Genomic DNA, 15,617 nt, shown 5'->3' on the forward strand with positions numbered 1-15,617 from the left:
CCTTGGCGGTGGCGGCCTTACCTTTGGGAGGGGGTCCAAGGCAGGTGGCCTCGGATCCTCCTTTTCCCGTCGTGTCGTCCCCTCTACAGGTAGCAGCATCGCCGTCGAGAGGGGGCTCGGGGCAGGTGGCCTCGGAGCCCTATTCTCCTGGGGCGCCTATGGTGGCCGCCCCTCCGGTACTGGGTGGGGAGTTCGGGTAGGTGGCCCATGCACTCCCTTCCCCCGGTGCGCTGCCGTCTCCGCCCTGTGGGGCGCGACCGACGTCTCCGACGCTGATGAGTGTCTCACCGCGTCCTGGCGTTACCGCTGGGGCATCCATGGAGGCTGACCAGCTTCGCGCTTGGGGTGAGGCAGGACACTCCACCTCGAGTAGGATCTCTCAGGAGGAGGTTATTGTGTTTGGAGGGATCCCGGATCCAATTTCTGAGGGACGACGGTTGAGCTGCCATCTCCAGAATCATCTGGAGGTGGACGACATTCAGCAGCGGTGCGCCATGAGGGCGGCCAAGCTTCGTGATGTTGAGGTCACTACTGGTATGTCGGTTAATACTTCTAATTCCATTTTGCATTTTTCTAATGATGAGATTGTTGATAATGCAAATCAATTCGGAGTTTCACTAGGTAGTAATGTTAGTGAAATTTCAAATTCTGTTAATGATCTCCTGGATTTAGAGGCTGAGTGGGCTTTAGAGATGATTCGCAACTTAGCAGCGGTTAAGCCCATGAGTGATTCTGAGTTTGATGCTTTGAGGGTCAGGGTGCTCGATAATTTTTGTGTGGACCTTATTCCTCCCATGCCTGAGTCGGAGGAGGAGGATGATACATCTGAGAATGTTGTGGTTAGACCTTCTGAGACTGGTTGTGAGGACCGGTTGCAGAGTCAGAATATTACTAAACGCAAGTGGAAGCAGAAGGTTCACCCAGTGTCCGCAGTGCGTAGGAGTGCTAGGATCCGTACGGCTAAAAAAATTCCATGATGAATTATGAAAGGAACCTTTTGGAATAGCAGAGGTCTAAAAGACTTGGCTAAAAGAAGGTTTCTTGCAGAGGCGTCTGTCGAGCATAGATTAGATTTTATCGCTTTATTGGAAACTGGTAGAGATAATTTTGCGCCACAATTTCTAAATACTTTGTCGGGAGGTATTGATTTTGACTGGCACTGTCTGCCACCGAGAGGGAGATCGGGTGGGATCTTACTCAGAGTTCGATGCGATTCGCTCGAGGTTCGAAGTGTGGTAATGGGAGATTGTGCAGTCAAGTATCGGGTGCGGTCGAAGGCCGATGGGTTCAATTGGGCTTTGGTAGCGGTATATGGTGCCGCACAGCCCGAACTCAAGCCCGAGTTCTTGGCTGATCTGGTTAGGATTTGCGGCTCTGAGCAGCTTCCTATCTTGGTGGGGGGTGATTTCAATATCATTAGAAGGCGTGAGGAGAAGAACAATGATAACTTTGACGGCAGATGGTCGTTCATGTTTAATACTATCATTGAAAGCTTGGATCTGAGAGAGATTGAGCTCTCGGGAAGAAAATTCACTTGGGCTAACGCGATGCCAAATCCGACGTTTGAAAAGTTGGATCGAGTGTTGGCTAGCGTCGAATGGGAACATAAGTTTCCCTTTGTAACAGTTAAGGCTCTTTCCCGTGGAATTTCTGACCACATGCCGTTATTTGTAGACTCTGGTTAGGCCACCCACTTGGGAAACAAAAATTCATTCTCTTTTGAGCTTTCTTGGTTTGAACGAGACGGCTTCTTTGATCTCGTAGCCAGAGAGTGGGCTAAGGATACCGGAGGTAAGACTGTGCTTGAGCGCTGGCAGAATAAGATCAGGCATTTGAGAAGTTTCCTGCATGGGTGGGCTAAGCATCTTAGCGAGATTTATAAGGTCAAAAGGAACGACTCCTTACCCTTATTCAGTCCTTAGATGTAAAAGCAGAAACCACAGTTCTGCCAGCCTCGGAGCTTCATGCCAAGCTTGACACGGAGATGAGGCTGAAAGAGCTTCTTCGAGAGGAGGAATTGAAGTGGGCGTTGCGGGCCAAGGTCCGACGAGTAGTCCAGCGGGACGCGAACACTCAATTCTTTCACATGATCGCTAATGGTAAACACAGAAAGAAGAGGATCTTTCATCTTGAACAAGATGAAGGAACGATTTTAGGACAGGAAAACCTAAAATTATACATTATCGAGTATTACAAGCAGCTGTTTGGACCCCTAGAGGATAACTGTGTGTCTCTGGATGAGTCCAGGATTGAGGATGTTCCTCAACTAGCAGCAGTGGACAACAATATTTTGGCGGCTCCTTTTACTGAGAAAGAAGTGTTTGAGGCCATATCTCAAATGAAAAATAATAAGGCTCCCGGCCCGGATGGATTTCCGGCTGAGTTTTATAAGAAGTGCTGGCATATTATTAAAGGGGATGTGTTGCCTTTGTTCAATGATCTCTTCTCTGGGCAGCTTCAACTTTTTCAACTGAATTTTGGAACGATAACACTTCTTCCTAAGAAAACAGAGGCTGTGAGAATTGAGCAATTCAGGCCCATCTGTCTTCTTAATGTTAGTTTCAAAAATTTTACCAAGGTCGGGACTAATAGGCTCACACAGATCGCGCATGCTATGGTGCAGCCTACCCAAACTGTGTTCATGCCGGACAGGAACATCCTTGAAGGGGTTGTGGTCCTTCATGAAACGCTCCATGAGATTCACACAAAAAAGCTAGATGGAGTTGTTTTCAAGGGGGATTTCGAGAAGGCGTACAACAAAGTCAAATGGCCTTTCCTTCAACAGGCCTTACACATGAAGGGTTTTTATGAAGCTTGGCGACGCCGGGTAGAATCTTTCACGCAAAAAGGGAGTGTTGGAATTAAAGTGAATGACGACATAGGTCATTATTTCCAGACACACAAGGGCCTGAGACAAGGTGATCCAATGTCTCCTATTCTGTTCAACATTGTGGTTGACATGTTGGCAATTCTGATAGGAAGGGCAAAGAAAGCTGGTCAGGTGGGTGGCTTGGTGCCTCATCTAGTTGATGGTGGTGTGTCCATCCTGCAGTACGCTGATGATACAATCATCTTTATGGAGCACGACTTGGCAAAAGCTAGAAATATGAAGCTGGTGTTATGCTTATTTGAACAATTGACCGGTTTGAAGATCAATTTTCATAAAAACGAGTTGTTCTACTTTGGTAGAGATAATGAGGAACAAGAGGCTTATAGGCAATTGTGTGGATGCGAATTGGGGGCGTTACCTTTCATGTACTTAGTTATACTCATTCACCATCGTAAGCTAACAAACGGAGAATGGAAGAGCATCAAAGACCGGTTTGAGAAGAAACTCAGCTGCTGGAAGGGCAAACTCATGTCATATGGAGGCCGACTGATCCTTATTAATTCGGTGCTCACGAGTATGCATATGTTTCTCTTATCTTTCTTCGAAGTCCCAGTTGGTGTTAGGAAAAGGCTAGACTTCTATCGATCCCGGTTCTTCTGGCAGGGTGATGAACTAAAGAGAAAATACCGACTCACCAAATGGGATATCATCTGTGGACCAAAGGACCAGGGGGGCCTTGGTATTGAGAATCTTGAAGTAAAAAATAGATGTCTTCTCAGTAAGTGGCTGTATAAACTTTCAGTTGAAACTAAGGCCACATGGGCGCAGTTCTATGTAGTAAGTATCTGCAGTCCAAGACGTTGTCCCAGGCGACAGTGAGACCGACGGACTCGCCGTTTTGGAAGGGGCTTATGAGAGTCAAAGCTGCCTTCTGGAATAGATCAAAGTTTATAGTCGGTAATGGTAACACCACTCGCTTTTGGGAGGATATTTGGCTTGGTGAAACGCCGTTGGCGATTCAGTATCCGTCCCTGTATCGTATTGTTCAACAACGTGATGCTCTTGTTTCCATGATTCTGCAGTCCATTCCCCTTAATATTCAGTTTAGGAGGGCACTTGTGGGCGACCGGTGGGAAGCATGGCTTCATTTGGTGAGTAGACTGATGGAGGTTCAGCTATCTCATCAGCCCGATCAGTTGCGTTGGAAGCTTACTAGGTCTGGAGAGTTCACAGTTAAGTCGATGTATATTGATGTCATTAACTCTAGTGTTATCCCTAGTTCCAAAGAGGTTTGGGAAGTCAAAGTTCCTTTGAAAATTAAAGTGTTTATGTGGTTTGTACATAAACAAGTCACTCTAACAAATGATAATTTGGTTAAGCGCAACTGGACAAGATCTACTAGGTGTAGTTTTTGTGATCGGGATGAAACCATCAAGCACCTCTTCTTTGACTGCCCATTGGCAAAGGTTTTGTGGCACACGATGCATGTTGCCTTTAACATTACTCCTCCAAATTCGGTCAGTATGTTATTTGGAACGTGGCTTGTTGGGATATAGTTCGTAACAGCTAGACACATTCGTGTAGGAGTATGTGCTTTGTTGTGGGCAATTTGGAATTGCAGAAATGATTTGGCTTTTAACAGGACAACAAATATTCATTTTTGCAGGTTTTATTCCGAGCTACTGCGCTGATCCGTATGTGGTCGTTACTCACTCCGACGGAGGCCAGGGAGCGTTTGGTTACTGGAACTGTCCGGTGGGAGATGGTAGCGCGGGATATATTCAACCGATTTGGATGGCGGTCATGTAATAGGATAGGCAATTAGTTTACCTATCTTTGTTTTGCCAGCCGGTTGTGGCTTTTGGACCTTTTGTTTTTGGCGTTGTGGCTCTTTGTGAGCTCGCCGTTATTCTTTTTTCAGACTTTATGACCTTGTTGAACACCTTTATTTATCTATAAATGTGGCTGTATGCATCGTTCTGATGTAGAGGCCGGGGAGTCCCCCCTTTTCGAAAAAAACGAACTCCAGTACTCCACCTCCACATTTAGTCCCAGATGCGATAACAAAGGACAACTTATTGTTTTTTATGATTAAAATCTTGCATTACTCAAAGTTTAGGATTACAATCACGTCCAACAATTTCCATGACCTCATTCGGACCAAAGCAACCAAAGCCTAACCAAACTGCAGTTCAGTGTTGCAATCTACCAAAATTAGACATGAAATGACTAGCACTATTACCGCTCCAAGGGATGTGAGTAATGCAAGAATCTCTCTCCCATACTGTTGATGATCTCCCTGATCAAGAAAGCATACTTAGACCTTTTGTGTCCATTTCCCTTGATCATTGTGTCTGCCTCCATATAGTCAGATTCTATATCAACTAGCGGGTAACACCCGCATTTGCACGACTAGATTTATTTCTTATTTGTACATTTATGTTGTTTGTTTATTCATTAGAGTAGTCCTAAAATTTGAATATGCTTTTGGTACATACTTATAAAGATATGAAACGTATAGCCAAAATTTAGCAAGGTTAAAGTTATTTGTCATTGTAGAATAGTCAACCCTTAACCTGGTTCTCTGCCTCCTTGATGCTATGCATCTATCAAGATCCTCGCTGCAAGACGATCACCCTGTTGGATGTTGAGTTGTCTTACACCATTGAAAACATCAAGGTGAAGATGGAGGACAAGGAGGGCATCCACCGAACCAGGAAAGCCTGACCCTTACCGGTAAGCAGCTTGAGCAGGGCCGCACCTCGGCAGGGTACAACATCCAGGATCCGCTATGCACTTGTTACTCTGCCCCTGCGGTGCACATTGTTGTGTAGTGGCATTGGATGACCCGGTATGAATGAATAAATGAGCCCTTAATATAGTGTGAATTTAGTTGTTCATGCCCGCTCTTATGCTCTTCATTGGTCAGGAAGAACTGTGCCATGAATAGCAGATAGCATTTGTTAATACTTGTATTGGTTTCTCGTGAAAATGTGAGCTTCAAATTCATCTATGTCCAACAACTTAATTTTTTTAACCATAATTTCATCAAATGGTTTGAGCAGATTTTTTGGTAACCAAGTTGAGTGCTAACTCTTGTATTATGCTGCTCAAATTTGGAAGTTTCACCATTTCTCCTCAATTTGGAGTTCCAATTTACCATGCTATTGAATAAATCTTAACATGGACCACTTATCCATGAGATGAAGCAAGACCAACACGAAAAAAATGCGGGCCATAGTTGCAAAAGTCGCGCCCTTAGTCAACTATTAGTCGTCGCCGGTGATGTCGCAATATCTCAATGATGTTGCTGCTCTTGACCTCATGCCACCCCTTTGTGTGGTCCTCGACCATGATGCTCTCTTGTGTAGTTTGTGGTCCAGCAGATGTAGATGCAGGTGTGGTGCCACCCTTGGAGGCATGATCCATAGAGGGTGCAATGATCGGTGTCGACTTCATCACTGTCAAGCTCCTGCACCTGAAGAAACGGTGATACAACTCTACGAGGATGTGTACAATATAAATAAATAAAACCACAAGCCAATTCGTGCCACACTTGTTGGTAACACTTTCTAGAGACCTATCACTCCCACCGAATGTCTAGGCTGCAGACATAACAACCGGAAAAGTGGAAGAGAATAACAATTAATCTAACATCAGTGGTTCTCCCAGCGTTGAAAATTTGACATATCAAATAGACCTAGGGAAGGGAAGGGAGGTTGTGCAAATAAGTGGGCGCTAGTCGAGGTTGAAAATTCTGTAATAAAGGTGAGATATTTGATGGCATAAAGAGCATGGACCATGTACATTATTACGTGCGAAGAGTTATTCCAGTTGCATGTTAAATATATGAATAATTTGAAACCACAAAATCAATCCTCTTAGGTTGACAGATATCTTCCCCTTTACGAAGCGTACATGCATGATGTGAGAAGAAGAGGACCCATAATAGGGTTCGGGTTTTTGATTTTGCTCTCTCGCATGCCTCGTGTGACATGCATAAAATAAAGCTGTGGATACAAACTAAGTTGACTACAATGTCGAATGAAGGATATCAAAGAAGAGTATTTGTGGATAAAGATGCCAACATGACAACAATAAAGAAACGTAGGTTATGTGGAACTCCCCACACACCAGCCAAGCAACAATAAAGAAGCATAACAATCAAAGTATAATGGAGTACTTAGACTCACATATCTTCTGAATTGCAACATTAATAAAATGCACTGCTGCTATATGAGTTGAATTTGCAGCTAAAAACGACTCAAGTTGTGACATGTCAAAATATTGCTTATAATAAAGATCTGGTAGAAGTTAACTCAACACCGGAATTCAGTTATTCCTCTTTGTTTAAGCAAGAAAGCAAGCAAGCAAATTATCGTTCTAAGTGATTATCGTGTGCCTAATGTTTTTTTACAATGTATTGTAAATAAGTTCAATAACTGCATCTTCACGAGCAACTTTCTCAAGTAGCTGGGTAGTACACCATTATGTTATAGTGATAAATATATATACAACACCAACATAGTGATTTTCTTGTAGAAACGATATTGATGTGTTCTTCCAACTTTTTGTTTCCTTGCATCCTTATTTAAAACTTGCGATTACTCTAGCCTGACAAGCGCTTGTTGCTTTGTAGCTTCGTAAAATTGGCTACCAGGGGAAAATAGAAAATAATAGTTAATGCTTCTCTAGGAAACTAACTATTCGTCCCTTGCATCATTTAATAATTTTTTGGATGTCAATCAGTTCACTGAATAAGCAGCAACAAAAAGATCCTTTGTCTTCATGTTGCTTTAGGAACAACTTACATTAAGATAGATGTCTATGTTCTCTTGCAAATTGAAGTGAGGTAGATATTGCTCGTGTTTGGTTTCTCACCATTTCATTTACAAGGTTTTCAGTACGTACTCTTTATTTAGGAAGCTTCTTTTGACTTTTTGTTTGCTTTTGGATATTGATGACTCAGACAGTGTATGCCATGTTTATTTAGCATATTATTAGGTGTAGAGGACCTATGATAATTACTACCATTACCCATGCTTTAGCATGCATATTACTCCATGGTTGTATCCTTATTGGTTTATCTTGACATTGTGTTTTGGTTATCTTGCCATTTGCAGCAAAAACTTGGTTTCGATCTTAGTGAACGTGAAATTAGGTAAGAAAGCTTGTTGTTAAATATGCAATTTATATTTAGTAGCTACTCTAACAAAATTTGGAAATATTTTGTGAACAGAAGACACCAGATCCTTCTTTATTTTAAAATTGAGTCCTAATATATAATTCATACTAAACCATGTCACTTCTAACTAACAACCATTGGATTCAACTTAAAAACCATTGGATTAGTTATTCAAGATTCAATTAAAAACCAATTCTTTCTGAGTTGGACCAAATATATAGAAAAATTATCAACAACTCTAATGTTGAAGAATTACATTAGATAAAGATATCGGTATCTCAATGGAATATTCTCGTCCTTGAGGCATCGGCACGGCTGAGATCTTCCTACACTAGTCGGTCTTGGATGGATTCATGTGCCCCTCATCTGGATCTAGAGTTCTTTCCTACCTCTAATCATCCTCGGATACCTATGATCCATGAACCTCGTCGCATATTTGTCCAGTGTGTTTCCAACCCACCTCGGTCATCTCAGCCCAGATCCTGGCAACCCGCAGCTGGATCTGGCGCCCTGTTTCTCCTTTGTGTTTGTCTTGGCTAGGACATCCACTCCCATCGCCCACCTTGCCCCCTCGTCCTTTGGTTACTGAAATCTACCGACATCAGTTCTTCTACATCGGGAGATGGGCCTTGGCATATGGTTGAGTTTTTTTTCTTGATGTTGGTCGGATTATGGTCGTTGGTGGCACCGGTGGCTTGTGTGTGCGGTAGCGCATTCGCCCGGTGGTCCGACCTCTTCTTCGCTGGATGGGAAACATTGGGGCACACTGCCTATCTCCCCCTCAACCCCTACCCCACTTTGCCGTTGGTCGTGGCCGACGTCGTCATTGATGCTCGTGCGAGACCCATGCTTCCCTTGGTTCGTACTTGTTCTCAATTGGCCCTCCTTCTATGGCTTGGGTGTTAGCCTATAGGTGGGACAACCCACGGGTGTCCCACATCCTGCCACATGTTTCCACATATTTAAGTGTGTTTAAGTGGGCTGCCCACATAATATATGTGGTATTTTGTGGGCTTCCACATGCCCACATAATTCACAAACACGACAATACAAAATTTGAGATATAGCACAACTTAAGACAGTAAGTCTAGGTTAAAGTACATAGTGTGTCCACATATTACACAAACACATACTACAATGCTTAGCGGTACAACGGCTGGAGCCTGGAGGTTAACACATACGACATCCATTTCTTCAGGATTACAAACAATATTACATGAATGAGAAGGCTAGTACACATGAATCAGCAAGGTTGCTTGTCCATATCTTCAGGATGTATAAACATCAATCTGTCCATTTCTCCCGGCTTACTTGCTTCTTCAACTCAGCTCACTAAAAGCTAACAAAAGAGAGAATAAGAATGAACACTCAGAACTTGCAAAATTGTAGAAGTAAAACACAGAAAAATGAGACTTTTTGCACAGCTACAGAACACAAGGATGCAACAACTAGTACTATACGGTTAGCACTAACTTCTCCTGCTAAAAATGAACCAAGTTAACTAAAAGTACATAACAAAGATAAGACTTTTTAGACAATCACACTACATGTTGATAGCATTGTGAAGGGGTCTCCACAGAAGAATCTTATAACAGAAATACTCACTGCAAAAATATTTTCACTGATAGATCATGAAAAACAATAGATAATAGACATGAACGTGCCCCGAATCCTAGATAAGTAGATATCTATGATTTTTTTAGATGGTTAGGAAACGTGGCTTTTCCAACATGCCAGTAAAGTAAGCACACTTCCCTGCAGGCAACAGCTAGTTAAAGTGATAAAAAATAACATGAGAATGATATAGAACAATTATTATCATCAGAAACACAAAGCAAGAGAAGCACAACAAGGCACTATTTAAACAAAACTCCTGGAGAGGAAGCTGCTCAGTTGAGCATCAACATTACCTTATGACAATGATATGTGAGGTTTCTGCGTTGATAACACATGATATATAAATAACAAAGCCATACTGACAAAGCATCTTTGTCGCCTCTAGCAAACCTTCAGCCTCTGTTGGCAACACCAAAAAACCTAAAATAAGTAGTATGATGGAGCTACAGAAAAAGGGTAGAAAAGAATTAATCCCACGACAAAACATAACCAACGGCTACCGCAAAGCCCAGAAACACAATACTTGGCGTTGTGGACATCTGTTTATTACTGACCATTTGTTCATTCTGGACGTTGTGGACAAATGTCAGTAATACTCCCTCTATTCACTTTTATAAGGCCTTGTAGACATTTCGGACAACATGCAAAACAGGTCAATTTCAGTTGTCTGAAACGACTTATAAAAGTGAACGGAGGGAGTAACACCATTTGTTTATTACTGATTATGGACAATACTTGGCATTGTGGACATTTGTTTAAACAAATGGCCAGTATCCCAGAATCGATTCTAGAATATGAACTGACATGCAGCGAAATCCGGAACCTGTGATTTTGGTGATTCGGGAGCGACTACTATAGAATCTAGGCATTGGGTGCAAAAATAGAAAAACGATCCTGGACTGTTGGATCTGAGATGAATGGCACAGATCTAGACGGACGAATCTGTACTCACAGTTACATCATTCTATGCAAAAGGATCCCTTTTCTCGTCACATGTTTTTGCTTCGGATCCTTCAACTCCAAACGATCCCCAATGGACGAGCGCCGCCGGCGCCGGCCGAGTCCAGATCCGGTGCGTGCCCCCTCCCACCGCAGCTGCTCCCTGCCTCCTCCTCCTCCCCCTCCCACTCCGGTTTCCAGGTCCCCTGTGTACACCTCCCGTGCTGTCGCGCGAGACAACATAGACAGGGATTCGTCCGCCGTCGCCAGTCCTCCTACCCGGTGGCCGCAGGTGCCTCGCCCGCGCAGCTGCCCGGAGGAACAATCTGGCCTCCTCCGTGCCGGACTCCCACGGGTTGGCGACGGATCTGAAGATCAGTGGCACAGAGTTGTTGGCTAGTAAGCAGCCCGACATCTGCACATGCCAGGTCGTCTTCCTTGCCTCCATCTCCTCACAAGCTCTGTGTAAAAGGTATGCTCTCCCCCTTCCCCCATCTCCCGTAGATTTCTAGTTCTAGATACATCCATTTCCAAGACAAGTAATTCCGAACGGAGGGAGCATGTAATTGGAAAGTCCGCTTTGTATTTGAATCCAGGCACTTGCCCAGCCAACGGAGCCACCGGTTTACCACATGCTCTATGTTGCGCATGCATTTGACTTCACGAATAGTTTATTACAAGTACTCCACTGCACATGTCTTTGATTGATTTGGCTTTGGATATTTCCCGAGCATACGAAGCTCCATGAGCAAAGAGGCAGTATAAATGCAGACAGGAGGATAGAACTTTTCTCTCATGTACCATCAGGAATATCAAGGTTGATGTAGTTTTTGAGAGCAGTGCTTGTTCAGTGGTGAACATTTGAGTCCTTCACACTCATTCTTACTGGTCATGCACTAGAAAGGATCCTGTCGTGTTATCTGTTATGTATCACTTCATATGTATGTACGCATGTCTCTTGTGTATGCACAAATATTTGTGACTAGGAAGGTCTAGTTTCACAAGATCTGTGCAAGTGATGGCTTGTCATGTACTCAGATATTTCAAATATTTGTATCTGGAATGGTCCAGTTTGTCATGTACTTGAAGGAGATGGCTTAAATTTCTCATCTTCTCAAATGTTTGTGATATATATTGACACTCGTTGTGGTGATCAACATCTTTAAGTTTTCTTGAATAATTAGTGATATAGTAGAAGCAAATATTGTACTGGAATATACATGCAATGGCTATGTGCAAAGATGAAGCATCAACACTGACGATTTGAAAATTAGTCTTATGTGCAAAGGACAAACGAATAGATATGAGACTTGGGGTGTTCACTGCAAAAGTTGTGACTTATATCTAACTATCTGCAGGGGGGTTTCCGTGAAATGTACATTAAATGACATGAGCTCCCTCAACTAGAATATGTGCCATTCATCTTCGATCCAATGGTCCAGAATGCATTTTTCTATTTTTGCAACACAAGTCCAGATTCTATCCTAGTCTCTCCCTGGTGATTCCAGTGATTCTGCAGCTTCCTGCAAAAGGAAATGATTCGTTTTCAGCCCTTGCCCCTATTTCTAGCCAGAATTACAGCCAAAGTGCCACCGCAACCCTCACCCGAGCGAATCGTCTTATCCACTCATCTATCGTCTCTCCCGAGCTACTCACCCAGCTGCCACCACTCTCACCCTTTGTCGTTGCTCGTCCTCTCGCTAGGCTACGCACCAGGGACGACCGCCGTCTGCCTTCTCCCCTTTTTCCTCGACCTCACGGGTTCATGGCCATGGAGATTGGTTGTGTCCTGCTACTCGCCGTCCAAATCTAGACGAGGTGGTGCTCGGTGGCTCAGGAACCACGTAGGACGGTGGGGATGGTGCTATGCTGCGTAGCACCCACGTACGACGCTGGGAACGGTGCTTTGCGGCTTCGCTTTGTCCTGAGGTCACCGTTATGGTCCTCGTCGCTTGCTTGGACGGAGGTGAGCAATGGCTGCTGCCCGGAGGCGAGCAACGACTGATGCTCGGAGGCAATCACGGCCACTTCCTCCATCCTCCCGCACGTCGCCATACACCAGCATGTTTTTTAGAGGACGTCAAAGGCGTACCATAACCTATATACCTAGGAGATTCATCCCCACGATCTTATTTATCTTGACATGCAACCTATCCACATCATCAAGTAGGTCCACCAAATAATTGATTCCCACTAACTCACTTATCTTAACATGCAACTATGCCAACTCACCATGCCACAATGCATGCCCCACTAATTTAATTATCTCGACATGCAAACTATGCCAACTCAACATGTCATATATGCATGGAAAACTCATATTAACATGCATCATGCATGCTACTCATATTCAAAAAATGTTCTCCAAATATATAATAATATATCGTATGTACCTTAGTTTCTATTCTCACATGCTAATACAAAAACTAAAGTTGCATATTGTCAAATCATATAGAAATAACTGCATCCAATTCCCGCAGCAACGCGTAGGGTATGATCTCTAGTTTTTATAGAAGAGAGAGTCAAATAATTACAAGAAACTTGGTGGAGGTGCGGACATCCCCTCAAGTCGAACCCACTCAACACGTCACCACCCGAACACTAAGGCTACTCTCGCACAAATCGTTGCAAACCACCAACACCAACACCTGCACGTCGCCATTCCACAATTTGTTCTAGGATCAAGCATCTAAGATAATGTGCCATCTTGACTTGGTTCGCCCTGTTGAAAACCCGTGTTCGTTCAACACCCATGCATTGCTACTGTTTGTAACTTGTCTACCCCTTCTGTTGCTCGACATTTGTTTTTCTTCTTTGATGGAAATTTTTGCTCAGATCATGTGCGTGTGATCCTAAGCAGAATGTGCACGTATGCATGAAAGAATGAATTAGAAAATTGATTAAGTGTTCGATGAATGTGATAAGTTTTTGGTACTGACCATTTGTTCATTCTGGGCGTTGCGGTCACTTCACAATACTTGTGGTTTTTCTATAACAGGGTAACAAACAGCCAGGTTCTGATTCTCAAAATCCACAGCTACAACTGATTCTTAGCAATCTGTAGCCCAAAGAAAGGGGGCCTTAGTGGACACCATGGGCGGCCTGTGTCCACCTGCAGTCTGACTTGGGTGACGGCTGGTCTAGTGGCGTTGGGCTATGGCCTCATTGCATGTGGTGATAGCGTCCTTCATTGTGCTAGTGATGTTGACTTGGTCGTCTTTTCCATGGTGCTATTGCTTGTGCAAATTGGGTCACTTGTGCCATGGTGCTATTGCCATGCTGCTGTGCGAGTGGGGGTTGGCATCTTTTCCAGGGAATCAATGACATGATGTGCAACGCTGTGCACTCTGGCAATCTCAATTTTAGACTGGTGGAAGATGATCTGTATGCAACAAGGTGCGCCAACCAGGGCTGTTGAGGAGATAACCCTATCAGCTTACATTGCTTGGCACTTTTGGAAGGCGCGAAACCAGAGAGTTTTCAAAGATAAAGATATGACACCGCTGGCCTTGGCAAATCTTATTCGTGATGATGTGAAAATGTTCAATGAGGCTATGTGTCCTACCACTACGGTGTCTGGGTAGTGCAAGCAACTGGGAGTGAGTTGTTTTGAAGCTACACAATGGAGTGTGTGTCTTGTACTCTGGGTATTTAAACCCCTCTAATTGTGACGTGTAACCTTTTCTCTCACTATAATGCAAAGGCAGAGCTCCTGCTGTTCTCGTCAAAGCATGTAGGGTCACTTTGGCTGATGGTTGTTGTGGCCCTAATGGCACATCCATAATGGAGGACTTGAGCTTTTGTTGCCGTGGTCATTGCTCTCGAAAGTTGCTAGCTCCTTCGATGTGTGGTCAACGCTTTCATGCTTCTTTATGGTCTTTACTTGTACAACTTGTGAGGGTTCTAGTGTTATGTCTACGTCCTTGGTTGCCGGCGGTTGTGCTTGGATCCTTAGTTTCTTCTTTGTTGTTTAGGTTATGATTTTATTAGTTGGGTCGTGCCGGCTTTGTCATCATACGTTGCCTTCTGCGTTGTACTCTTCTATCTAACTAATGAAATACATGCATATGATTTTATTAGTTGGGTCGTGCCGGCTTTGTCATCATACGTTGCCTTCTGCGTTGTACTCTTCTATCTAACTAATGAAATACATGCATATCTTTTGCATGGTTGAAAAAACATTATAAAGATATATCTGATGATGAATATATTGATACAGATTTGATATTGTTATCTTCATATATATATTTTTATATATGCTGGTTCAAACTTAGAAATCATTCACTTTTTGGGCGGAGGGAGTATTAACTAATGAATTTGATCAAGCAGTTTACTTGTTTCTCCTCACTAATGAATGATTTCCAAATTGAGAAAATTTACAATTAACTACACATTTTATAGTTGAGAAAATGGTGATCTTTATCTTCTCTATCTGGTTGAGCAGTAGACGAACTGCAACAGGTTGAGCGCGCTAAGAGCAGCCATGAACCAGTAGAAGTAGTCGAGGTGGCCTTGGTCGAGGTTGTCCGGGATCCACCCCATGGCCGATGCGACGGCGCCGAGAAGGGCGGAGTTGAGGTGGCTGCCGCCAGCGATGGCGAGCTGCGCAAGCTCCGCGCCCAGGCTCTTCATGGACCCTGGGGACTGGTCGTAGAAGAACTCGAGCATGCCGATGCTGGTGAACACCTCGGCCGCGCCCAGCACGAAGTAGCACGGCGCCGGCCACATGATGCTCATCAACGTCTCTGGCACAGCTGCCAGACGCCTCGTCTCGATCAACGCGGCGTACGCCATGGCGGCTGTGGATAGTGCGAGGCCGGAGGGAGCAACAAGCAACAAATACATCCCTTTTTCTCCATATGTTGCTTTGTGTAATCAGTTCCTTAAGGAATAACCAAGCACTCTAGTGAACCAAATTACTTGCTTAATCTGCATTTTCTTTCCAAGAAAACCTTGTTCGGCCAATTATTATAGGTAGATGTATGTGTTCTCTTACCAATTGCAGCGAGCTAGATTCTGCTGGTCTTTGATTTCGTACCTACACTA

General features: G+C 43.8%; 1 protein-coding gene across 1 annotated transcript; it reads right to left on the reverse strand.

Moving 5' to 3' along the window:
• Positions 1-14,999: 14,999 nt before the first annotated feature.
• LOC123159439 (protein NRT1/ PTR FAMILY 8.3-like) lies at positions 15,000-15,365 on the reverse strand. The gene has a single exon (XM_044577274.1). The coding sequence runs from the start codon at positions 15,363-15,365 to the stop codon at positions 15,000-15,002; it is 366 nt and encodes a 121-aa protein (XP_044433209.1).
• Between the last annotated feature and the right edge of the window lie 252 nt (positions 15,366-15,617).

Source organism: Triticum aestivum, chromosome 7B (assembly GCF_018294505.1).
Source record: "Triticum aestivum cultivar Chinese Spring chromosome 7B, IWGSC CS RefSeq v2.1, whole genome shotgun sequence".
In the NCBI taxonomy this organism is placed as follows: Eukaryota; Viridiplantae; Streptophyta; class Magnoliopsida; order Poales; family Poaceae; genus Triticum; species Triticum aestivum.